Source organism: Rhodotorula graminis, assembly GCF_001329695.1.
Source record: "Rhodotorula graminis WP1 unplaced genomic scaffold RHOBAscaffold_3, whole genome shotgun sequence".
NCBI classification, from domain to species: domain Eukaryota; kingdom Fungi; phylum Basidiomycota; class Microbotryomycetes; order Sporidiobolales; family Sporidiobolaceae; genus Rhodotorula; species Rhodotorula graminis.
In genome coordinates this window covers 1,072,342-1,095,660 of record NW_017264930.1, presented here as the reverse complement: position 1 = coordinate 1,095,660, position 23,319 = coordinate 1,072,342, and the positions used below count along the sequence as shown (strand labels likewise).

At 69.2% G+C, this 23,319-nt stretch overlaps 9 protein-coding genes across 9 annotated transcripts; 6 read left to right on the top strand and 3 right to left on the bottom strand.

Annotated features, from left to right (window-relative positions):
- Window positions 1-70: 70 nt before the first annotated feature.
- Window positions 71-2,517, top strand: RHOBADRAFT_52035 (uncharacterized protein; the record flags this gene model as incomplete). Its single annotated transcript, XM_018416137.1, has 4 exons — window positions 71-520; window positions 599-874; window positions 1,381-1,947; window positions 2,039-2,517. The coding sequence occupies 4 exons, from the start codon at window positions 71-73 to the stop codon at window positions 2,489-2,491; spliced, it is 1,746 nt and encodes a 581-aa protein (XP_018273128.1). The 3' UTR covers window positions 2,492-2,517.
- A 257-nt stretch (window positions 2,518-2,774) lies between these two features.
- On the bottom strand, window positions 2,775-6,922 carry RHOBADRAFT_52034 (uncharacterized protein; the record flags this gene model as incomplete). The annotated part of the gene is made up of 9 exons (XM_018416136.1): window positions 2,775-3,146; window positions 3,224-3,303; window positions 3,380-4,120; window positions 4,191-4,386; window positions 4,451-4,607; window positions 4,689-5,344; window positions 5,421-5,596; window positions 5,671-6,590; window positions 6,651-6,922. 9 exons carry the CDS (start codon window positions 6,920-6,922, stop codon window positions 2,844-2,846), a joined length of 3,501 nt encoding a protein of 1,166 aa, XP_018273127.1. The 3' UTR covers window positions 2,775-2,843.
- A 945-nt stretch (window positions 6,923-7,867) lies between these two features.
- Window positions 7,868-9,752, top strand: RHOBADRAFT_42288 (uncharacterized protein; the record flags this gene model as incomplete). Its single annotated transcript, XM_018414040.1, has 7 exons — window positions 7,868-8,375; window positions 8,456-8,523; window positions 8,583-8,639; window positions 8,705-8,764; window positions 8,839-8,932; window positions 8,990-9,344; window positions 9,416-9,752. 7 exons carry the CDS (start codon window positions 7,868-7,870, stop codon window positions 9,750-9,752), a joined length of 1,479 nt encoding a protein of 492 aa, XP_018273126.1.
- A 251-nt stretch (window positions 9,753-10,003) lies between these two features.
- On the bottom strand, window positions 10,004-13,626 carry RHOBADRAFT_52033 (uncharacterized protein; the record flags this gene model as incomplete). The annotated part of the gene is made up of 5 exons (XM_018416135.1): window positions 10,004-10,025; window positions 10,228-10,313; window positions 10,396-12,297; window positions 12,466-13,153; window positions 13,238-13,626. The coding sequence occupies 5 exons, from the start codon at window positions 13,624-13,626 to the stop codon at window positions 10,004-10,006; spliced, it is 3,087 nt and encodes a 1,028-aa protein (XP_018273125.1).
- A 150-nt stretch (window positions 13,627-13,776) lies between these two features.
- Window positions 13,777-14,666, top strand: RHOBADRAFT_42286 (uncharacterized protein; the record flags this gene model as incomplete). The annotated part of the gene is made up of 3 exons (XM_018414039.1): window positions 13,777-13,952; window positions 14,027-14,303; window positions 14,415-14,666. The coding sequence occupies 3 exons, from the start codon at window positions 13,777-13,779 to the stop codon at window positions 14,664-14,666; spliced, it is 705 nt and encodes a 234-aa protein (XP_018273124.1).
- A 517-nt stretch (window positions 14,667-15,183) lies between these two features.
- On the top strand, window positions 15,184-16,716 carry RHOBADRAFT_52031 (uncharacterized protein; the record flags this gene model as incomplete). The annotated part of the gene is made up of 2 exons (XM_018416134.1): window positions 15,184-16,222; window positions 16,292-16,716. The coding sequence occupies 2 exons, from the start codon at window positions 15,184-15,186 to the stop codon at window positions 16,714-16,716; spliced, it is 1,464 nt and encodes a 487-aa protein (XP_018273123.1).
- Window positions 16,715-18,011, bottom strand: RHOBADRAFT_64648 (uncharacterized protein). The gene is made up of 4 exons (XM_018418536.1): window positions 17,821-18,011; window positions 17,607-17,693; window positions 17,464-17,537; window positions 16,715-17,350 (listed from the first exon to the last, which is right to left on the bottom strand). Exons 1-4 carry the CDS (start codon window positions 17,839-17,841, stop codon window positions 16,897-16,899), a joined length of 636 nt encoding a protein of 211 aa, XP_018273122.1. The 5' UTR covers window positions 17,842-18,011; the 3' UTR covers window positions 16,715-16,896.
- Window positions 18,012-18,630: 619 nt separating this feature from the next.
- RHOBADRAFT_42283 (uncharacterized protein) lies at window positions 18,631-19,704 on the top strand (the record flags this gene model as incomplete). Its single annotated transcript, XM_018414038.1, has 2 exons — window positions 18,631-18,673; window positions 18,782-19,704. 2 exons carry the CDS (start codon window positions 18,631-18,633, stop codon window positions 19,702-19,704), a joined length of 966 nt encoding a protein of 321 aa, XP_018273121.1.
- Window positions 19,705-20,321: 617 nt separating this feature from the next.
- Window positions 20,322-23,147, top strand: RHOBADRAFT_52029 (uncharacterized protein; the record flags this gene model as incomplete). Its single annotated transcript, XM_018416133.1, has 10 exons — window positions 20,322-20,508; window positions 20,581-20,990; window positions 21,060-21,076; window positions 21,145-21,257; window positions 21,326-21,537; window positions 21,610-21,698; window positions 21,763-21,804; window positions 21,894-21,961; window positions 22,033-22,904; window positions 22,977-23,147. 10 exons carry the CDS (start codon window positions 20,322-20,324, stop codon window positions 23,145-23,147), a joined length of 2,181 nt encoding a protein of 726 aa, XP_018273120.1.
- Window positions 23,148-23,319: the final 172 nt, after the last annotated feature.

Here is a 23,319-nt window from a genome sequence, read left to right as displayed (position 1 = left end):
ATCTCTCTTTCGACTCGCCGCCGAGCACAGCCCATCTTCTTCTTCTTCCTCGAGCCGGCGAGCCCAGCACATGTGCCTCTCGGAATCGCGCCTCTGGTTCGGCATCCTCGTCCCGGTCCTCGACCTCGTCGTCGCCGCCAACGCCTGGCCCCGCCGCAAGGTCCTCGGCATCATCTTCGAGTCGTTCATCCTCGCACGCCACCAAGGGCGCCTCGTCATTTCCGAGGGCATCGCCCCCGGCCTGCTGCGCGTCCCGCCCGAGATCTGGCACCTCATCGAGTCGCACGCGGCGCTCGCGCTGTTCGAGGACGAGAAGCACCGGTTCATCAAGTCGATGCACGCCTGTGGCGCCGGGTCCGCCGACTGCAGCTGCGCCGTGTGTACGAGGGACGAGAACCTGACGCTCCTCGGGCACGACTCGCCGGTTCTTGACTGGCCGTGCGTCCTGTCGTGCGACCTGTGCTACGAGGGCTTCCTCGAGGTGAGCGGGATCCAGGAGATGCTCGAGGACCAAAAAGAGGTGCGTCGCCCCTCTCTCTCTTCCTTCTCACTTGGCCTGGGCCTCGAGGTTCGCGGACTGACTCTGCAACGCGAGCAGGACATCAACCATCTCCTCGACGCGTTCGACCTCGCCCTCGTCCACGACCGCCCCATCAGCTACCGGGACAACCCCGTGATCGACCTCGACGCCACGGCCGCCATCGGGCTCCTTGTCTCTTCGACCGTCTGTGCAGAAGCCAGCCACGGCTCTGGCGGCTGGGTCAACGCCGTGCAGCGCCTCGACCCGTCCTTCTTCATCGTCCCGCCCGACGCCCAGGACCGCTTTCGGCGCCTCCTCCGGACGTGCCGGCTCGGGCACGAGGTCCCGAGCGGCGTGGGTACACGGGAGGGTCGAGTTGGGCTACACGAGGGCGTGGGTACGGCGTGCGGCGAGGAGGGCGAGGTCGAGCCGGCCGGGTGGCACCTCTGGGGGAGCGTGTCCGACTGTACTTGAGACTTCTCGAGTCGTGCTCTAGCTATCGCATCGAGTGAGATTAGAGAAGAAAGCTCCAAGCGAGAGCGTGTTGCGCCACCTTGCGCCGACTGCGACTGCGACTCTGCCGCGACGGCTCCCCCCCTCCTCTTCCTCCTCAGCGCACTCCGCCCCTCGGCCTGAGAGCGCTGCTCTACACCCACCAGAGCCACCTGGCTGCACTGCTGCAGCCCCTCCCAAGCGCTCCTCCTGCCGGCGCGCGGCCCACGCGAGCCTCGTCATCTTCATCAGCTCTCTCGACAAAGGGCTCTCTCTCGACGGTCCACGGGTGCCAGGAGCCTGTGCGTCCAGCGGAGGGGTCTTTCAGCATGTTTGGCAAGCTACTGACTCGCTCTACCTGCCCCCAGAGCTCGCCGTCGCGGTTCCTCCCCTCGACTTCAAGTTCCCCCACCTCTCGTCGCACCCGAGCCGGCACAGCTCCGCCGAGCAACATGTGCGTCGCCAGTGCGCGCCTGTACTTTGGCATCACGATCTCGGCCCTCGACCTCGTCATCGCCGCCAACGCCTGGCCCGCTCGACGCCGCCTCGCGCGCACCATCAACCGCATCTCGAGCCTGCGCGAGTCGGGCCGGCTCAAAGTCAAAGTCAAGGGCAAGGCGCGCCCGTCGTCCCTCTCGTCGTCGTCGTCGGTCCTGCACCGCGTCCCGGGCGAGGTGTGGCAGCTCATCAAGGTGCACCTCATGGCGGCCGAGTGGGAGGACGCCGAGCACGCCCTCGTGTGGCGCTGCCACAACGCCGGGCGCGACCTGTGCAAGTGCCGCGCGTGCACGAGGTCGGCGACCAGGCGCGCGTTCGTCGACTGCGCCGACGACAAGGTCCCCCTGCGCCTCGACGAGTTTGGGACGTGCGACGCGTGCAACAACGGGTTTGTGGCGCTTGGCGGCGGCGAGGGCTTGCTCGACGACCATCGCGACGTGCGTCCCTCGCCCTCTCTCTCAAGCACGCCTATCTCGACGACCTCGTACACCTGACCTTTTCTCTCTCGCGCCCCGACCGACCCCACAGGCCATCAAGTCGCTCCTCAAGTCGTTCCGCCTCGCGCTCGTCGAGACGCTCCCTCTCGCGCCCGACTGCCCGCGCTACGTCTTTGACTCGTCGGTCGCCGTCTCGCTCCCCGACTGGGCCCAGGTCGACACCGAGGCCCCTCACGGCGAGCTCGACTACGACCACCACCTCGTGTCGATCGACGCCCACTTGTTCTCCGACGTGCCCCGAGACGCCCAGGTGCGCTTTGGCCGCCTCCTCGCGAGTTTCCCCGTCGATGAGACGGACGAGACGAGCGCCGAGGTGAGCGGAGTGCACACCCAGTACGTGCGCCGCGGCGGCGGCAGCGGCGGCGGCGGCGGCGGCAAGGTGCGGAAGAAGAAGGACAAGGAGATGCAGCGGTCGAAGCGGGCCAAGGGCCTCGAGGGCCCGGCGAGGTGGCACCTGTGGAGCTCGGTGTGCGACTGTGGCTGAGACGAGGTCCTCTTTCTCGCTCTCTGTAAGGTCTTTGTGCCGTCCCTCGGCGAGAGCGACCTGGTCAAGCGAGGCGCGGCAACTTTGAGAGCTCGGGCGCGAGGTCCTGGTACTCGCTCGCGACTCTCGCAATGCTCCGTCACGAGCGTCCGGCAGTACAGGAGAGCGAGCGGCGGGCGAGTCCCTCGAGGGCGTCTTTCCTTTCGAGCGCGTCTCCTCTGCAAGAGGCGGCGAGCATGCGAGAGAGAGGGAGTGAGAGAGAGAGGGAGTGAGAGAGAGAGGGAGTGAGAGAGAGAGGGTGACATGGACGGCGCTACAACAGAGAGAGAGAGAGAGAGAGGCGTGACCGGCTCTACCGCTTGCCCTTCATCTTGCGCTTGCGGCCGATCATGCTCCCTATCCGCGCGCCCTCCTTGACCGGCGCGTCCGGGTCGACCGCCTTCTCGCTCGGCGCCTTCTTGGACCGCTTCTTGCTCGGCGACGCGCCCTCGGCATCGTCATCGTCGCCGTCGTGGCCGGCGCGGCGCTTCCTGCCGTGAGCGCCCTTCTTGCCCGCGGCGGCCGGCTTGCCGCCCTTCTTCTTCCGAGGCGACGCGTCGTCGCCGTCGTCGTCGCCCGAGCCCGCCTCGTCGCCGCTCTCCTCCTCGCCGTTCTCCTGTCGAGTGAGGAAAGAGAATGTGTGAGTTGGTGGAGACGGGCGAGCGCAAGGAGAGAGAGACAAGGGGGACGCACCTTGACCCGGCGAGCCTTCTCGCGCGCACGCTCGACCTTCTCGGCGCGACGCTTGGTCGTGACGGCGTTCTCGATCGAGACTGCGGACAGAGGGACAGGTCAGGTCGGCGAACGGAAACGAGAGAGAGGGAGAGGGAGAGAGAGCGAGAGACGCACACTCGATGATGAGGCACTTGGAGCTGCGGCCGCCCTCGCCGGTGAGGGCGCGCCCGGCCGCCTCGCGCTTGGACGCCTTGTCCTCGGCGACGCGCTCCTCCTCCTCGAGCTCCTTGCGCTTCTCGCGCAGGCGCTTGAGGCGGTCGTCCTTCTCCGACACCTTGACGCCCTTGCCGAGCTTGCCCTCGCCCTTCTCGACCTGCTCGAGCATCTTGTCGAGCTCCTCGCGCCACCACGTGCGGAACAGGCGGTTCACCTCCTTGTTGGCGTTGGCCCACCGCAGGAACCGCAGCGCGTCGGCGTGCGACCCGAGCTCGAGGAAGCCGTAGCCCTTGGACCGCCCGAGCCCGGTCACCGGGTCGACGCGGTCGTTCTGGCGCAGGATCTTGCTCTGGCGCACCTTGCCGAGCGGGACGCCCTTCTTGCGCTCGACCTTGTCGTGCGCCGACTCTTTGGCGCCGCTCGCGTCGGGCACGAACGTGACGAGCTCGTCGGCCGTGAGCGGCTTCTGGTGCCCGCTCTTGACGTCGCGGTCAAACTCGCGGATCGCAAAGTTGGCGAGGCGCTTGAGCATGCCGTCGGTGACGTACAGCGGGATCTGGCGGATCGAGAGACGGGTGCGCGAGATGTACAGCGACGGGTTCGAGCGCAGGAGCGACTTGCGCGCGTCGAACGACGACTGGCGCGCGTCCATGTCGGCGGCCGACAGCGTCTTGGCGATGGCCCAGGTCGGGAAGATGACTGTGTGGGGCGGTCGCAAGAGTCAGTGCCGGGCTCCAAGTCGGGACGAGGGAAGGAGAGCGGGACGCACCACCCTCGCGCATGAGGTACAAGTTGCGGCGGTCCATCTTGGCGGCGCCCTTCTTGTCGCGGTCCTCGCGCAGCTTGTCGGCGTCGTTCTTCGAGACGGCAGGGACGGCGGCGAGGACACGGCCGTGGAGCGTCAGGCGCGACGCGGTCGACGAGGACGGGTCGGCCATCAGGAGCGAGGTCTTCTTGGTCGACGTCTGCAGGCGAGCGCGCAAGTCAGTCGACGCTCGAGGAGCACCTTGAGAAAGAGGCCGGACGCACCTCGCCAAAGTTGCCCTCGTTGAGCGCCTGCGACTCGTTGAGGACGGCCTGCGCGCTCTCGTCGTTCCAGAAGCAGACAAAGGCGGTACCGCGCGAACGCTTGGTCGTCGGGTCGTAGACGATGCGGGCGTACCGCACGGGGCCGAACGCCTTGAACCTGGACGAGGAAGGAGGGCGAGGTCAGCGACTCGGGCGAGGGAGAAGGATGGTCGGGAGGGAGAGGAAGGACGGGACGCACAGGTCGTACAACTCGGCCTCGGTCGCCTCGAACGACATGTTGCGGACGAACAGCGTCGTGCCCTTCTGCTGCTGCGGCTTGTCCTCCTCGCCCTCGTCGCTCAGGCCGTCGTCTTTGTGCTCGGCGCGACGACGCTCTGCGGCGCCGACGGGCTCGGGCGACATGTCCGAGTCGGCGTCGAGGTCCTCCGGGACGGGCGACATGTCGCTGTCCTCGTCCTCCTCGTCGTCGCTCGAGCCCGAGTCGGACCCGCTGCCGCTCTCCTCGTCCGCCTCGCTGCCCGACGCCTCCGCGCCCTCCTTCTCGCCCTCCTGCGCCTTCTTCCACTCCTCCTGGCTCAAGGCCCAGTCGACCGCGACGACGCGACCCTTGTCGCCGCCGCCGCCGCCGCTCGCCGTCTTCTCGGCCTTCTTCTTTTCGCGCACCTCCTTCTTCTTGCCCTCCTTGCCGCCCTCGGTCGCGACGCGCTCGGCCGCCATGCCGGCGTACACGCGCGTGCCGTTGACGGCCGCGAGCGCCTTCTCGGCGTGACCGCGCGAGACAAAGTAGACGAACGCGAAGCCGCGGCCCTTGGACGTGGCCGGGTCGACCGGGAGCGTGATCGAGTGGAGCGGGCCGAAGCGCGCGAACGCGGCGCGCAGGTCGGCGACCTTGACCTGTGCGACAGTGGCGACGAATCAGTAGGCGCCGAGAGAACAAGAGGAGAGGGAGAGGGAGAGAGAGGGGACGCACGTCGAAGCCGAGGTTGCGGATGAGAAGGCGCCCACCGCCCTTGGCCCGACCTTGGCGCTGGCACAGGTCCCAGGAGCTCTTGATGGCGGCCGACACCATGACGCCGCGGAACACGTGGTTGTTCATCTTGGTCATGAGGGCGTGCGCCTCGCGCGGCGTGTACATGACGACGAGTGCTGCAGGACGGGGCGAGGCCATGGGTGAGCGACTCGCGCATCGACGACGCGAAGAGAGGTAGAAGTGGACGCACCGACTTGCTCGCCCGACGCGAGCCGGACAGGGAACTTGACGTCCTCGGGGTCGCCCACCTTCTTGGCGCGTTGCCGGATCGCCTTTTTCCAGTCGATGAGCTTGCCCTTCTTGACGGCGCCCGCTGCGTCGCCCTCGCCCTCGCCGTCTGCGCCGGCGTCGACGTCCATCTTGGACTCGTCGCCCTCGTCGGCGTCCTTCTTGTCGTCGTCGGCGTCGACCTCGGTCGAGCCCTCCTCGCCCGGGAGCGGCAGGCCCTGGACGATGACGGTGCGCACCGCGTTGTGGTCCCACACGCCCGGGCGCCAATTCTCCTCGGCCTGCGCCTCGTCCTCGTCGCCGCCCTCGACCGGCGCGGCCGCCTTGACGACCTTGTCCTTCTTGTCCTTCTTGTCCTTCTTCTCCTTCCAGTCAGCCGCCGCGCCCTCGGGCTTCTCGCCGTCGCGGAGCTTCTTCTTGGCCCAGCTCATGTGGATGCCGCCGGCGCCCGTCACCTTGTCCCACTCGAGGCCCTCGAGGCCGTCCTGGAGCTCGAGCTCACGCACGGCCGAGCGCGGGATGCCCTCCTTGGTGCCCCACTCGGCGAGGCACTGCTCGGCGTCGGCGCGCAGGACGAAGCGCACGTAGCCGAAACCGCGCGAGGCGACCTTGCCCGTGCGGTCGCGGCCGGCCTTGAGCGAGATCGTGTTGGCGGACGAGCCGCCGAACGACGGGTCGTCGGCTTTGGGGCCGTTGCCGCCGCCGGTCGAGACGACAAAGGCGGCGCGGACGGGGGCGTACGACGAGAAGATGAGTTGGAGCTGGGGCGAAGTGAGGGTGGGAGGGAGGTTGGTGAGGTACAGGGTGGTCTGGTGGGCGAGCGGGTCGGCGTCGGCGCCCTTGGCGTCCTTGGGCTTGCTCGACTCGGCGGCGGCGTCGGCGCTGTGTGCAGACGGGGGTGAGCTACATCCAGGAGAGTACGAGAGCGAAAGGAGAACGCACTGAGCCTTGAGGCCGGCCGAGATCCAGCCCTCCTTGGGCTTGAACGCCTCCTTCTTGGGCCTGTCGTCGCTGAAGCCGCCGCGTCCGCCCCTTGCGCCACCGCGACCGCGTCCACCACCGCCGCGCCCGCCGCCGCGACCGCCGCCGCCGCCTCGTGCTCCGCCGCGTCCTCGGCCGCCGCGCTGCTCGAAGTCGTCGCCGCGGCTGCGCTTGTGCGGACCGCTGTCGCGCGGCCCGCTGTCCTGGTCGAAGTAGCGCTTGGGTGCAGGCATGGTGTGCGTGCGTTGCTCCGTTGGGAGGGAGCCGAGTGAGGCGAAGCGAGCTCGACGCGGGGGCGAGTCTGGTCGACCAAGCTCGTCGCCTCATCAGTTCGAGCCTCTCGCTCTCCTCACATGCTCTCGGCGGGCCATCTGGCTGGTCCGACATGCTCGACACTGCCACAGCTCTGGCCAGGCGAAGCATACCGTCCGCTCGGCGCCGCCTCACCTCTCGACCCCGTCCTCATCGCTCCGCGCAATCCTCCCAACCCGGCGACCCGCAACTGCCGCGCTTTGCTGTCGAGGGCCGTCGCGATACACTGCCCGGTGTGCCGTGCTGCTCGGGCAGGGACGCCTCGCTCGCCGGTCCCGCCCTGGCCGCTTATCCGTCGTCGCGGCGTGCGGGCACTTCCTCCCGGCCCCTCAGCTCGCCCCGACAGCCCTGTTCGCCTGCTCTTTGCGACGGGCCGGCTCGTGCGATTGAATCGTTGCCATGTTCTCCCGTCGGCGCGCCGCTGAGCGCGAGCAACCACCTCCCGCGACGAGCCTTCCTCAACCGGCGCAAATCTGCCCGCGTCCGGAAAGCGGCCGGGTTACTTCTCTGCGCGCACCTCGATCACGCGTAGAGGCACGGCGCGACGGCGGTGTCGCTGCCGCGCCGACCCGACCGTGCAAGGCGGCGCCCGGTGCGCCGAGTCGACCCTCACCCGATCCTCCTCTCGCCCGAGCCCGGTCGTCCTCTCGCATTCAGAGCTTGTTTCTGCGGAATGAGACACGCGAATCTCGCTCCCGTGCGGCCGTGCCCTCGGTGACAGCGGGCGCGCTCGGCCACTCCCTGTCTGTATCTCGCCGTCCGACCTCGAAGGGCCTCCCGCCGGCGTGCCCTGCTCGACTCCTCGCGGCTCTCCCTCCTTTCGCCATTCAGCGCACCTCGCCCGTGTACGACAACGACCTCGCGCCATGCCGTTCCTCGACCTGCCCAGCTCGGTCCGGATGTGCTTCGAGGTCCTCCAGCCGGACGACGGCACTGCGACGGTCGACCCGACTCGCCCGACGCTCGTCACCCTCGTCCCTTTCGTCTCGCCGACGTTCATGGACGTCCCTCAAATGCGACCTGGGTCGTCCTTGCGCGCCAACTACCAGATCGTCGCGCTCTCGCCGCGCTCACACGGCCGCACGACTTCGACCGTCCGACCCGAACACGACCCTTACGTCTCGGCCGCCGACGTCGCGTTCGCGTTCGAGGCGCTCAAGCTCCCGCCAAGCCCCATCTACGCTCCAGGCTTCATCGCCGGCCGCATCGCCGTCGCGCTCGCCGTCCTGTTCCCGGACCTCGTCACGAGCCTCGCCCTCATCGGCGTCTCGGGCTGTCACGGCATGACGACAGTCGAGGGCTTCCGCACGCTCGACGCATCCATGTTCAACCCGGAGGAGCCGGCCGACCTGTACGAGACGCTCGGCGAGCTCGGTGCGTCCTCGTTTTCCCTCCCTCTTTCTCTCCTTCGACGCGCACGAGCCCTGACTCTCTCTCGCCCTTTTCAATGATAGCCAAGAGCCTGTACAACGACGAGCTGCATGTCGACGCGTTCGACGACCTCATGAACTTTCTCCTGCGAGTGCGTCGCCTCCCTTCCCTCCTTCCTCGAGCGAGACTGACCTTACCTCCCTCCTGCAGCGACACAACCCTCGTCATGCCCTACACTCGTTCGAGTTGTGTCGCCTCGCCTACCTCGTGCGTCCAAGCTCGTCGTGTACCTCGACTTGTGAGCGGAAACTGACGAGCCGTCGACGCCGCAGAACGTTGATTTGACGCCCGAGGCGCTCGCGAGTATTCAGCAACCCGTACTCGCGCTTCATGTACGTCCTCGTCTCTCTCTCTCGAGCGATCAGGAAGCTCAAGGACGAGGCTGACGGCACAATCGCGGTCGCAGGGCGGCGAGGACCAGTACACGCGCCTCGACGTCGTTCAGAGGTGGACCGACCAGCTGTATCGCTCCACGAGCGTCGAGACGCCCATCATTCCGGGTGCGTCCCTCCCTCCCTGTCTCGCGTCGAGCACATCCTGACGACGAGGACCCCCAGGCGCTCCGCACCTGTGCTGGACGACGCACCCCGAGAAGACGACGGCCCTCATTTCCTCGTTCCTCGCTCGCCACGCGCCGACTCGACCTCTAGCCTACACCCCACCCGACTTTGCCGGCGCACTGCACCGCACCGCCACCCTTTTTGCCAACCCGGACGCCCTCCTTCGCGACCCAGGCCTTCCCGAGTCGTTCTCGTCCCTCACGGCCCAAGAGGCCATGGTCGTCGCAGCCGACATCGAGCGCATTGCGGGCTACGAGGAGGCGTGGCGGGCACGACCGCTCATCGACGGCGCCGAGGGCGTCGACCCCTGGGAGGAGGAATGCACGGACCTCGTCCCTCAGCCTCGCTGGCGGTGCGTCCCCTCTCTCTCCCTCGCCCTCTCTTTCGGCCTCGATCGCGCACTGATGCTCAAGTCCGACGCAGCTGGTCCCGCCGCAACGACCTCGTCCCGCCCATCTCGCGCGCAAACTCGGTCTCGGTCGCGACCGAGGTCGTCGTCTCGACGCAGCGCAACACGGCCGCCCTCGCGACCGACGAGCGCCCGAGGTCCTTCGTCGAGGTGAGCGTGTCGCCATCGTCCTCGTCGTCGCCGCACGCCGACGCCGGCGCAGCGGTGCCCGGCGCGCGCAACGGCGCCGAGGACGACGACAGCAAGCTGAGCCGCAAGGACTCGGGTTTTGCCGACGGTCTCGACGGCGAGGCGTTCAAGTCGGACCTTGAGACGAGCGCAGCGGTCGGCGGGCCTGCCCTCGCGACTTGACGGCGAGCGAGTGCCCCGCTCGAGCCGCCTTTATCATATCTTCTCTCTCTCGCCGCCCTCCTTGTTCCTCCCTCTCTCCCCATCTTGCAGTAGTCCTCTCACTGTTGTCAAAGTCGTTATTCTCTGCTCGTCCCGCATCTCTGTCGAACGTCGAGAAGCTGCGAGGCGACCGAGCACCGAGTTCGAGCGCAAGCCGGCTCGACTTGAGAAGGTCCAACGCTGGCTCTCGCTCTCGCTCTCGCACTGTTGGGCTAGCTCTCATCGGACACGACACTCGTCGCACACGAGAGACCGTGACGGACAGCGAGAAAGAGAGACGCAGAGGTAGACAGAGAGCTACGACAAATCCTCGCCCTCGAGCTGGCGAGCGCACCCAGGAGGCCTCTCTCGAGCACAGAAGCGGATCGAGACAACGTGGCCATGCAAGATACGCTCTACAGCTCGCCCTCGCCCCATGCCGCCGTGCTCCACTCACTTCATGCCGTTCCACGCGTCGTTGAGGGCGGCAAACACGAGCGCGGCGACCATGCGCTGCTCGACGGTCGTGTTGGCGACGTTGAGCTGCGGGGCGCGAACGTCGTCGTCAGGGCCTGACTGATGCGGCGAGAGACAGAGAGAGAGATAGAGAGAGAGGAGGACGCACCTTGTCCGGGTGCAACTTTGCGATCGCGCGCACGTACCGCACCTTGAGCTGCCCCTCGCTGATGAGCTCGTGCATGCCGACATTCTTCCACCCGAGCTCTGGCCAGAGCACTTTGTCTAGGCTCGCGATGAGCGCGCGCAGGTTGGCCTCCTTGCCGCCCTTCCACGCCGCGACGCGCGCGTCGACGCTGTCCTTGAGCGCGTGCCGCTCGTCGTCCTCGGCGGCTGCGGCGGCCTGCTGCGCCTGGAGCGCACGCACGGCGTCGCCCGAACCCTGCACGGCGGGGCGGGGCTTGGGGCGCGAGGCGGCGGCGGCGGCGGCGGCGGCAGGTCGAGTCGGGGCGGGTCGGGCCGAGGACGAGGTGGAAGACGGTCCCGGAGCCGACGACGATGGGGGCGGTGCCGGGTTGAGCATCTTCCTGCACCTCGCGACGCCGTCGCCGACCATCTTTGCGCCGCCGGCGCCCCTCAGGACCACCTCGTCGCCCGAGCGCTGCACGCGCTCCCAGTCGTCGCGCGCCGCTGACCACTTCTCGAGCGCCTCGAGCGCCTTTGCGCGGCGCCCGAGCGCCTTGCCGAGCTGGTCCTTGAGGTCGACCGACGCCCCACCGCCGCCGGCGCCGGCGCCGCCGTACAGCTCGATGACCTCGGGCGGGAGCTCGGCGCCATCCGCCTCGAGCGCCGCGAGGTCCGGCTCGCCCGCTCCTCCTCCTCCGCCGCCGCCGCCGCCGAGCAAGACCTCGACCGCCTCGCCGCAGTCCTCGACCGCGAGCTTGTCCTCGCCCGACCTGAGGCGCGCCTGGGCCCTGTTGTTGAGCAGCGGGACGCGCCCGACCCACCCTCTCGGGAGCGCATCGAGCGCACGCGAGTAGGCGACGGTCGCGTCGCCGAACCGGCCGAGCTTGAAGTGAGAGTTGCCCCGCGCCTTGTGCGAGGTGGCGGACGCGAGGGCGGCGGGGGAGATGGCGAGGTGAGGGCGCGAGGAGGGGGCGCTGGCGCCGGTGCGGCGAGGGGTGGGGGTTGGGGTCGGCCCGCGAGAGGCGGTGGTCGAGGGCGAGGGCGAGGGCGAGGGTGAGGCGCGTGCGGGAGGGGCGCCGGCGCGGCTCGTGGTCGGCGCGAGGGAGGGCGACGGCGTCGAGCGAGCGGGCGCGGGTGCGGGTGCGCCCGAGAGGAGGTCCGCCTCGGCAACAGCGGGCGGTGCAGCCGCCTTTGCGCGCCGGAACGGCGAGCGGTACTCGCCCGCCGCCGGCGCTGCTGCTGGGGCTCGAGGAGCGGGCGCCTCGAGGCCCTCGGCGAACGGCCGCGCGGGGAGGACCTCCTCGTCGTCGTCCCGGAAGCTCGACGACGGCGGCGGCGGCGGCGGCGCCCGGCCCTCGGCGCGCGCCGCGCGCCGCTTGTCCTCCTGCTCCTCGCGCTCCATCTCCTCGGTCCACCACCTCGGCCTCCCCGCTCCCTGCTGCGCGGCGGCGCCCTCCCTCCCCCTCTCCCTCTCGCCCGTCCTCCCATCCCTCCCCGCTCCCGCTCCCGCTCCAGCCGCCGCTCCCGCCGCCCTCTGCTCCTCGATCCTCCTCGCGAGCGCTTTTTTGCCCTCGCCGAGGAGCGCATTGGCGCTCTTGAACATGCTGAAGCCGAGCTTTTGCGCAGAGAGGAGCATGTCGCCCGCTTGGTCCTGCAGGACGCGCGCGGCGTCGAGCGGCTGCTGGTGCGGCGGGCCGTCGGCGGCGGCGGCGGCGGCGGCGGCGGTGGTGGTGGTGGGCGGGCGGGCGCGCGGCCGAGAGGTCGGCGCGACGGGCGCGTCGGCTGCGGTGGCAGCTGGGCGGTGCCGGCGCTGCTCCTCGCCGCGCTTCGCCTGCTCCCGCTCCTGCGCCTCCCCCCGCTGCCGCGTCCGCCGCTCCTCCTTCTCCTCCAGGTCGTCGTCGTCCTCCTCCCCCTCCCTCTCCCAGCTCCTCCTCCGTCCAACCCTCACGTCCTCCTCGTCGCCCCACTCGTCCCTCTCCCTGTCCCTCTGCCTCTGCCTCTCCCTCTCCCCCTGCCTGTCCCGCCCGGGCCCGGGGGCGTCCTGCCCGCGCACGAGCACCTCGAGCGCCGCCTCGAGGTCCCACCCGTTCTGCTGTCCGGATGCGGATGCAGGCGCAGTGCGGTACGACGCGACGAGCGCGGCCGACGCGGCGCGGCGAGGGAAGCCCATCTCGACGAGGTGGGCGACGAGGTGAGGCGGCGGGCGCGCGGTCGGGCTCGGGCTCGGGCTCGGGGTGGGCGAGGGCGCAGAGGGGGACGGCGTGGCGCGGCGAGGGGCGTCGGCGGCGGCGGCGGTGGTGGGAGGGGGCGAGGGGCGCGCGGGGGCGGCGAACGCGTCGAGGAGGTCGAACCCGTCGTCGCCGCCGCCGCCGTCGCGCGGCGCCGGCTGCCGGGCTGCGCCAGTGGGGGCAGGCGCCGATCCGAAGCCGAGGTCGAACAGCGGGTCGTCGTCGTCGTCGGCGGCGGGTGCGGGTGCGGGTCGTGCGGGCGCGCGAGAGGGAGCTGGCGAGGGCGACTTGGCGGGCACGGGCACGGGCACGGCGCTCGTCAGGAGGTCAAAGTCCCACACGCCCTTGGCGACGCTCGGTGCGAGTGCGGGTGCGGGTGCTCGGGAGGCAGTGTGAGGAGGAGGAGGGAACGAGGGCGAGAGGGGCGACGCGGTGCGCGAGGTGGGGGTCAAGAGGGAGGGCGAGGGGGACGCGCCGCGCTGCTGCGTCGGCTGCAGGAGCGGGGGCGTCGAGCTGTGTGGGTGACATGCGAGTCAGGTGTGCGTCTCGGCGCGCATGCACAACGTGGGAGGGAGAGAGAGAGAGGCAGAGGCGCACCCAGAGCGGTTCCCACCGGGAGCTCCCCCACCGAGCCCGCCCAACGACGCCCCCGAGCCCGCACGTGCACCAAGCCCACCGATCTTGAGCGCGCTGTCGTGCTCGAGGCGGGCCTGCATGCTGAGGGGCGGGGTTGCGGAAGCGGGATGCGACGACGTGCCAAACAGGCTCGAGAAGGCGTCGCCCGTGCCCGCCGGTGCTCGGGCAGGCTGGGGCTGGGGCTGTGCTGCAGCTCGGGGTGGTGCTGGTGCTGGTGCGCGTGCTGGCTGTTGCTGCTGCTGGGCTGAGGCGGTCGAGCGCGCGAGGTAGTCGAATGCCGAGCGGCCGCGGGGAGCTGGCGGGGCAGACGACGACGACGAGGCAAAGTCGAGGTCGAGGAGGTCGTCCATGGCCCGTGGTGTGCGTGGCAGTGCACAGTCGAGCGTCGAGGTTGAGAGGAGCGAGGCCTCGTCGTCGTCGTCGTCGCCGTCGTCGTTGTCGGCCAACCTCTCGTCCTCACCCGTCTCTCTCTCTCACGCCCAGAGCCCACGCCCCACAGCATGGCCGCACTCGCCACCAAGCGCGTCCTCGCCCTCGCACCACCCGGCTCGCGCTCCCTCTTCGGCTTCCCCTCCCCTTTCGCCTCCTCGTCGTCCTCATCGCCGTCCTCACAGCGCAAGGGCACCCTCAAGCAGCACGGCGGCATCTGGCACTACCGCGAGGACAAACTCATGCCGTACGTCGCCAGCCCCCTCCCTCTCTGACAAGCCCTGCACCGCCACTCACTCTCCCCTCGATCCCCACGCACAGCTACTCGCCCGAGGAGCTCTTCACCGTCATCGCCGACGTCGACTCGTACCAGCAGTTCCTCCCCTTCACCTCGTCGTCGCGCGTCCTGCGCGCCGCGCGCCTTGTCGTCGGGCCCCCCAGTGCGCGACGAGACGAGCCCGTCGCCGAGCGAGGGTGGCTCAAGCCTGGCCCAGAGGGCGAGCGGTGGGACATGGACGGCGAGCTGCGCATCGGCGCCATGGGCTTCGACGAGGGTTACGTCAGCCTCGTCGAGATGGAGAAGCACAAGTGGGTCAAGGTGCGGTCCCCGCTCGTCCTTCTCGCTGAGCGGCTCGTCCGAGGAGACGAGCCGCTCTTCATGCAGTTGTAGTCGAGGCGCACGCTCACACGCTTTCCCACCCTCGTGCAGGCCACGGCCAAAGACGCGAGCATGTTCCGCCACCTGTCGACCGTCTGGTCCTTCTCGCCTGCTCCCCCCTCCTCCTCCTCCTCCTCGTCCACCCCCGCCTCGTCCCCCTCAACCCGCGTCGATCTCTACCTCTCGTACGCCTTTGCGTCCCCGCTCCACGCCGCCGCGATCCAGTCCGTGTGGGACAAGGTGAGCGCGCTGATGGTCGACCGGTTCGAGAAGCGCGTCGGCGACGTCCACGGCAAGAGGTGAATTGGGTGCCGCCGGGCTCGCGAGGAGCTGAGGCGCGGGCTAACCAGACGAGACGACGAGGTGCGTCTTGCGCTCGCTTTCTCTCCCCCGAACGTCGAGGGAGGCGCGGTACTGACCCGCTCTTGCCCCTCGCAGACTTGTAGACGTCGCAGCACCTGTATCCACTTCGACCTTCCGCGCACCTTTGCTCGATCGTCTCGTCTCGTCTCGTCTCGCCCGTCCGTCCATCCGTCCGTCCCGCGCCGCACACGCTCAATCGCGCGCGCGCGCGCTCGAACCCCCCTCGGCGACGGCGAGCGCCTCTCTCGTCGAGCCCCGGCTCTCGGGCTCGCCGCGGAGTTTCCGCCGCGCCGACTGGATTCTCCGGCGGACGCCGAGCGAGAAGGGCTCGAGAGGCTCGAGCTGGGCTTTATCTCTCTCGCTCGCGCTCGTCGACACACTTCCCTTCACTCTCGGTCACTCTCGGCCCATCAACCGTGGCCTCGTGTTCCCCTCCGCTCCTCTCCCGCTCGCGGCCATGCCCCCACTCGAGCGGCGACGAGACTCGGAGCCGCCGCGCTCGCAGGCCGTCGACTTGCGCGACGATGGCGGCGACGGCGCCGGTGAAAGCGCGCTCACGGTCTCGCCGACGCCGACGTCGACGACGACGACGCTGTGGTGCGCCGTCGACCGCGATGGCGATGCGCCCGGGCCTCTCGCACCGACTGCCGCCTCAACCTCGACCTCGCCTGTGCGGCCAGCCAACCACCCACCTCAGCCCCGACCGCGCCTCTTCAAGCTCACGTACGCGTCGACCACACGCCTCCTCGCGCTCCCCTCGCCCTCGCACTCCCTCTTTGCCCCCTCCTCCCCTTCTCTCTCGTCCGCCGCCGCCTCCCCCTCCTCCCTATCCCAGGCCGCCTCCTCCTCCTCCTCCTCCTCCTCCTCCCCGTCCCCCTCGTGCCGCACCGCCGCCACCGCCACCGCCACCGACGACGCCGCCGACGCCGTCCCCGACCCGCTCTCCTTCACCTCCCTCTCGCGCGCCGCCCACGCGCTCTTCGCGCTCCCGGCGCAGCAGCGCGTCGCGGCGCTCCTGTACGACGACGACGACACCGAGGCCGGCGAGCACAAGGGGGGCGGGGGCGCGGGCGGGCGTGAGGTCGTCACGGTGAGCTCGACGGGCGAGTTGAGGGCGCTCTTTTTCGTGCTCGTCGCGGACGGGGACGGGGCTGAGGGGCGGCCGGTGCGGCTAAGGCTGGTGGTCGTTGACGAGGGCGAGGGCGGGAGCGGGGGCGGGGAGCAGCGGCGCGAGGGCGCGTGCGGACCGGTCGAGGTCGACGAGCACGAGGCGGCCCGAGCGGCCCTCGACGAGCGGGACGAGGACGGGCGCGCGCGCTCGACGGGCGCGGGCGCGAGGGGCATGGGCAGCGTGCGCGGCGTCCCTCTGCGGTCGTCGTCGTCGTCGTGCGCCGGCGAGCGGGGCGAGCGGGGCGAGCGCGCCGAGAGCGTCGGGAGGAGCCTCGTGCGGCGGCTCTCGAGGAGGTTCTCGCGGCGGAGCATGCGGGGCGAGGCTCGTGCGTCCCTCTTTCTCCTTTCCTCTCTCTCTCTCGAGAGCGTGCTTGACTGATGCCGAACCCGCGCAGAGACCGAATCTCCGCCTCCTCTGCCGGCGCCGCCCCTCGCGTCCCTTGCGCCCTCGCCCTCGCGCCCGCCGAGCACCGTCCCGCCCACCCGTCCAGCGCTGCACGCCCGCGCGTCAACCTCGGCGCTCCTCGCCTCTCGACCCGCCGCCTCGCCGCCGCCGACCCACCCGCTGCGCCCGCGCAAGTCGCTCGCCGCCCTCGCCGACTTGCTCGCGCCCAACCGGCCCCTCGCGCCCGTCTCGCGCTCCACCACCTCCACCACCACCACCACCACCACGTCCTCCTCCTCTCGCCCTCCCTCCCCCTCGTCGCCCTCTCGCGCCAGCGACGCCCCGCCGCCTAGCTACCGCAGCGTCGTGCGGATGAAGGAGGCGCAGCTGCAGGCGCGGCGGCTCGGGAGGGGGCTCATCGGGGCGTGCGAGTGATTGCGGGACCGGTTCATTATTGCACTCTCGGGGCGGGGCGGACGAGAAGGGGGCGGCGAGTGTCTGTGCAAGAGGGAGGGAGGGAAGGGGTATCGGGACGAGAGGGGGGTGCGAGAGGGAGAGTACATCGTGGTGGGGGAGAGTTGGGGTCTGCAATGATACGCCTCGGTGTGGCTCGCTCTAGTACTTGTTGCGGCGCCTGCGCCGGTCGGTCAAGCACGCGCAGCACGTCGTGAAAACGCCGACGAACAGGCACGCGAACGCGGCGACCGTGAGCCACGTCCCGACCTCGTAGCTGACGTCGACGGCCGCGTTGACCGCGCTGTTGCGGTTCAGGTAGCTGCGCACGACGGCGACGAGGACCAGGTCGAGCACCATGGCGGCGAGCGCGACGAGGCACGCGAGCGCGGCCGTCAGGCTCGCGCACAGGAACCCGAGCCGGTCCGAGCACGCCGCGATGAGGAACGCGAGGAACGATAGTGCCGCCGCGATCGGATGCAGGATCAACGCAGAAGTCGTGGCGTTGACGGCCGACTCGGTCGACGACGACAGGACGCCCGTGAGCTCGCCGACCGTGAGGAGGACTTGAGGGACCTGGTACCCGACTTGCGACGAGGTGCACACGTCCGAGTTGCTGCGCCGGCGAGGAAAGAGAGAGTCAGAAAGGGGTCCTCGCCTCGGGCTTCGGGGGAGAGAGAGGGAGGGGAGGGTAAGGGAGGTGGGGCGAGGGAGCCGGCAAGGACGCACCCGTTCTCGACGAGGCAATAGCCAAAGACTCCAAAGTTGGCGCGGATCTGGTTGACGCCGATCGAGACGGTGGCCTGCGAAAACGGGAGCAACGGGTCAGCCGGGCGAGAGGGAGGAGGCACGGGGCGAGAGGGAGGGCTCACTCGTGCGAGGGCGATGTTGTTGACGACGGGCGAGGTGATGCTCGCGACGATGAGCAGAATTGTTGCCGCAAAGAGCAGAAAGGTGCCCTGTAGAGTGCGGCAAAGACACAGACCGCGGCAGGTCGAGGATGTCGAGCGGCGGGAGGGGGAAGAGGGGGGCGAGAGGGTAGGGTCAGCGACGCTCGTGGTTCGAAGGGCGAGCAGTGGGACGCACGAAGTGGTGGAAGCCGAGCATGTTGCACGCTGGCTCGCGTGGGCGGTGCGAGAGTTGAAGATGAGGGCGATGAAGTTGGGCGATTCACGAGCAGGCGGGGTGACGAGGCGCGTGCTGGGGCGTGCGCTTGCTGTTGCCGTGCGAGTGCGCCTGGGTGGGATGCGTACTGGCGGAGAGTGCGCGTGCGAGAGCAGGACTGGCGAGAGTCGAAGGAGGAGGCTGCGAGACTTCGAAGCTGCGCGCTCGAATTGCACCGCCTCGTCACCGCCCCTCTCCTCTTGGCTCTGCTTGCTGTTGCGCCTCGTCTTCCTGCTGCCGCGGTGCACAGCTTCCACGCAGCATCGGGCTCTGATCCTGAGCGGCGCGTGCTGGCGGGCTCCGCTTTGCGCTCGAGCCCCTCGCCTCCTCCTCCTCCTGCCCGCGTCTCCTTCCGCCGCCCGCAGCGCGTGCCTCGTTTCAGCCTGACGCGCTCGTGCACGCGGACACCGTCGCCGAGACAGCCGCACGCACGCTCCTCGTCGGACCGGGTCTGCCGCCCCCGGAGAGGACTGAGCGCGATGCGGGTCACGCCTCGGAAGGCTCGCGGCCTCGCCGTCTGCCGCCGTGCAGCTCGGCCTCTTGCTGCTTGGCTCCTGCCTCGTCGACGCTGCACTCTCTGTGCTCGCTTCGTCTTCTCTCGCCTGCGCCCCGTCCATCGCGCGCCTCTAGCGGCCGGTCCGCGAGTCGAGCCGCGGGCACCTCCTTCACCCCCGACGAGCTCGCCCGATTTGGTCGTGAACGGCCGACCTCGCCCAACGACCTGCCGCCAACATGCTCGCCGGGTACAGCAGCACAGCGCGCCAACCTCAAGCCGGTGAGTCCGAACCCTCCTCGCCTTCCCCATCGACTCGCTCTGTGCTTGCAGCGCAACCTGTTGACCGATGTCCCTCCCCATCTCCCTCGGTTCTTCCACTCGCTACAGTCTACTCGCGTTGGTCCAGCTACGACACGTACCTCGTCCACCCATCCCCGCCCGCCGCCGCCGCCGTCCCGCGCTCGCCCGCCACGTCCGCGTTCTCGTTCGACGAGCTCGACGACCTGATCGACTCGCACTCGAAGGGCGACCACTACGCGTTCACGCCGCCGACACCATCGTCGTCGTGCACGACCTCGAGCGCGAGCGCCGCGACGTCGGGCATCCAGGCGGGCGCCTCGAGCCCTCTTCCGACCGGGCTCGTCGTGCCCTCGCCAGACCAAGAGTTCGAGCTCGTGTGGCCCGTCGGCGCCCCCCCGTCGAGCAGCTCGTCGAGCCTTCGCAGCTCGCCGAACCCGTCCCCGGAGCTGCTCACCACGCCCCTGTCGCCGGCGTACCCTTTCCCGCGCATGCGCACCTCGCCTCGGGCGGCGCTCGCTGCGTCCCAGGCGCGCTCGAGCACGTCTCCAGGCCTCGTGCACGACGAGCAGGTGCTCGACGCGTGGTCAGGCGACACGATCCGGCCGCACTCGACGGCGCTGCGCCCGCCGCTTTTGTCGGCCTTCTCGACCTGGTCGTCGTCGCGCACGGACGACTCGAGCCGCGAGTCGGCGTCGGTCGGGTCTTCGAGGGAGGCGTACTCGAGCGGGCCATCGAGGAGCCAGAGCTGGAGCGAGTGGGCCGACGAGGCGGTCGAGGGCAGCGGCGCGCCGGGTACCGCGGTCGGTGCGCCGTGGAGCGCCTCGACGGCGCTCTTTCCGGCGTGCAGGCGCTCGTCGAGTTCTCTCGGCGACGCACTCGCGCTCGTCGACGATGTTCTGCCCCGGTGGGAGCACCTGGTCGAGACGGTGGACCCGACCGACGTGCGCGACAGCGAGGCGGCGCTCGATGCGCACGAGGCCGGCGACGGCTTTCCTTGGGGAAACGACTGAGCGGCGCTCTACACCTGTACGTCGTCCTCGTCTCTCAAGCGCGCGCACCTTGTGGCTCGTCCCTGACACTGTCCGTGCACGTTCCGTTGTCCAGGTCGAGCTTGCCTCGTCGCCACTTCCTCCCCCACCAAATCTGTAGCTTCCTCTCTTGTCGTCATTCTCACTTGCCCAGCTCTCTGTCGTCTCCTTGTGCGAGCGAGAAGAGGAAGCGTAAGCGAGAGCAAGCTGCGGTGGCTACCGCCGCCGCGCAAGGGTGACCGGCGCGCACTGTCGCTCGCGCCTCCTCCGAGAGTGCGTGCGCGACAAGCCGCTCGGTCGGTGCAGCGAAAGTCGAAAGGTCGCGTTGCAAAGACTTTCGAGTCCGTCCAGACGAGCCAACGAGACCAGGAGAGACCGGAAGCGCGTCGCGCTGATGAGAACGAGGAGGCGGAGAGGAGCAGGCCGCCTCGCTCTAGCGGTAGTGCAGGGTGGTCAGGGCTTGACCCGAGAGCTTGAAGCTCACTCTACATCGTCTGTACGCCCGCCCGAGAGCCAGGGAGAGCCGGCCGTCCTCCTCGTCCCGAGCCACGCGGCTCTCACTCCTTCACCTCACTCGTCACGGCCGTGCGAGCTGCACGATGCCTCGCCAACCCCGCTCGAGTGCCCACAAGGCCATCAAGTACACCGACGTGCCGCTCAGCAGCGCAGACGAGGCCGAGGACGCCGAGCTGTCGGACGCGAGCGAGTCGGCGAGCGGCGCGTCGTCGTCGCGCAAGGGCGGCGTGCACGAGATGGAGGAGGACGAGGACAGTGCTTGGGATCAAGGTGCGCCCCCTCTCTTCCTGTCCAGGTCGGTCGCGAGCGTTCGAGCTGACCTCGCCTCGTCACGCCGCACAGGCGACGACGCGGACGAGGAGCCCGTTCGCAAGAAGGCCCGCACGTCGACCAGCTCCAGCTCGGCCAAGGTCAAGGTCCCGACCAAGGGCAAGGGCAAGGGCCGGGCGGGCAAGCTGTCGGCGTTCCTCGCCATGCCGCTCGACATCCTCGTCGAGATCTCGCGCCACCTCGACCCGCTGTCGCTCCTGTACATGTCGCGCGCCAACAAGATGGTGCGCGGCGTGTTTGCGCGCCGCTCGGCCGCCCCGATCTGGGCCGCGGCGCGCGCCAACGTCGACCTGCCGGCGCTCGAGGCGACCGACCTGAGCGAGATGCAGCTCGCGAGCCTCGTCTTTGAGCGCAACTGCCACCTGTGCGGCCGTGGCAGGGCGTCTATCGTCGACTATGCGCTCAGGGTCCGCTGGTGCAAGGTGCGTCCCCTCTTTCCTCTCGGGCTCGACGCGTCTCGGCCAGTCACTCACCATTCCTCTCGCTTTCAGACTTGCCAGCGCGCCAAGTGCGCCCTGCCTCCCCTCGTTCCTCGCCCTCCCCAACCGTGCACTGACATTCTCCTGTCCTCTGCAGCCTCGACAACCTGTCGCGCCTGCGCAAGAAGGTCGACGACATGCACCCCAAGACGCTCCAGTGCTCGTTCTTCACCAACCGCTCAGCGACCGGCCGTGGGTGGGGCAAGAACTGTGCGTCCCTTGCTCCCCTCTTTCACGGATGGGTGACGCAAAGACTGACGGGCTCGCCGCGTCCGCAGCGTACTACTGCACGCCGCACGTCGAGCGCCTGAGCGCCAAGCTGCACGAGCTCGACAAGCAGACGCCCAAGGGCTCGGTCAAGGAGAGCAAGAAGCGCAAGGCGCAGGTCAAGGTCGAGGACGGCAACGAGGTCAAGGCCGACGAGGTCGCCGTCAACGAGCTCGCCGCGTTCGTCAAGCAGCGCCGCGACAACGTCGAAGCCGCCATCAAGGTGCGCCGGCCGCACCTCTTTCTCTCGTCGAGGCCAAGCAGACCTCGGACTGACTCGGACTCGTCTCCCCAGGACGACTTGGCCCTCGTCAAGTGGGAGCGCTCGTCGCTGTCGTCGCGCAGGGAGACGAACGACGCCGCCCGCGAGCTTCGTCGTGACGCGTGCGTTCACCTCTTTCGACGGTCACCCTCATGTGCAGCCGAGACTGACCGACCCTCTGCGCAGTATCACGGCGAGGCTCCTGAGCCTGGGCTACGTCGAGGCCGAGTGCGTCTCTTCTCCCTCCTCCTTTCCCTCGCCCTCTCTTCCTGCGCCTCCTTCCTGCGCGCCTGGACTGACACCTGTCTCGCTGACAGCTGCCGCAGCCTCATCTGGTCGAGCGTCTCGAAGCTGGTCGACCAGCCGACGCCGCTTACCGAGACGAGTGAGCCCACTTCTCGCCGGCCTCGTCTCGCGCGCTGCAGACCCGAGCTCACCTCAGCCCTTCGCGCACAGTCTGGAACCGCATCTCGCCCAAGATCATCGAGGCCATGGAGAGCGAGAAGGCGAGCCGCCTCTACCGCGAGCGCCTGCAGCAGCTCGGTGGCCGCCTCGCCGCTCTCAAGCCGCGCTACGAGGCTCTCCTCGCCCTCCAGGTCGGCGAGGCGCAGACGACCTTCCCTTCGTGGAGCATCTTTCACACCTTGCCGAGTGTCGAGCCGTTCTGGTTCTTCGAGGACGCCGACTCGTCGGACGAGGCGTGGGACACGACGCTGCCCGCCATCGTCGACGAGGTCGACCTCGCCCGTCGCGTCATTAAGGTCGGCTACGCGCGCAAGCTCGTCGAGGTGTTCGTCGACGCCGGCGCGCCCGTTGACGCCGTCCTCGTCAAGAAGCTCGAGGCGCCGGCCGAGCCCGTCCAGTCGACGGGCGTCCTGTTCAGCACGATCGAGGGCGAGTCCGCCTACTACGCGTATGGACAGCGCAACATCAGGGGCGCCGTCGTCGACCTCGGCGACACGGCCGACGCCGTCACGGACGCCGAGTTCGACAGCATCTTCGGCCAGCTCGTCGCCTCCTTCACGGTCGTCAGCTACACGCGCCCGATCAGGCGCAGCCACTTCCCCGACGTTCACGGCCTGCTCCGGGACAACGGCGTCTCGGCCGTGCCCGACGCTGCAAAGGTCCTGCCGGCGACGCTCATCAAGCAGATGCTCAACGTCCTCAAGCGCGCCGGCCTGCCCAACGACCGGTCGAGTACCGCCAAGCTCGAGGCGCTCGGCCCTGTCTTTGCCTGTCACGGTTGCAGCGAGGCCCTGGCGAGGAGCTCCCTCGTCTTTGCCCGTATGAACGCGGTACAGGCCCAGGTGCTTGGCTGGAACCAGATCGTGCGTCTCGCTCTCTCTTTTTATGGCTCTCGAGGTCGAGACGGGCCCTGACCCCTCTCGAGCGCTGCGCAGGTCGACCACGCCGTACACCTGCACACGCACGACTACTCTCACTACGGCCCGCCGCCCGAGATCCGCCTCACGACGTCGACCTACCCGCCCGACTCGCCCGCCGACGACAGCGACGCGCAGCGCGCTCTCTTCCTCGGCAAAGGCTTCGTCCTCGCCGACGACAGCTCTTAGTTCCCTCTCGCACCCCCCGCCCCTCGTCCGTGTCCTCCCTCGCCGCCTCGCTTTGTCCCCTCTCCGCTTGATCTAGGTTCCTCCCTCCCTGCCTACTATCCAATATAAGAGACATACATTATATCAACATACTTGAAGCATGATGTTATTTTCTTTCCTTTTTTTGGGCCCC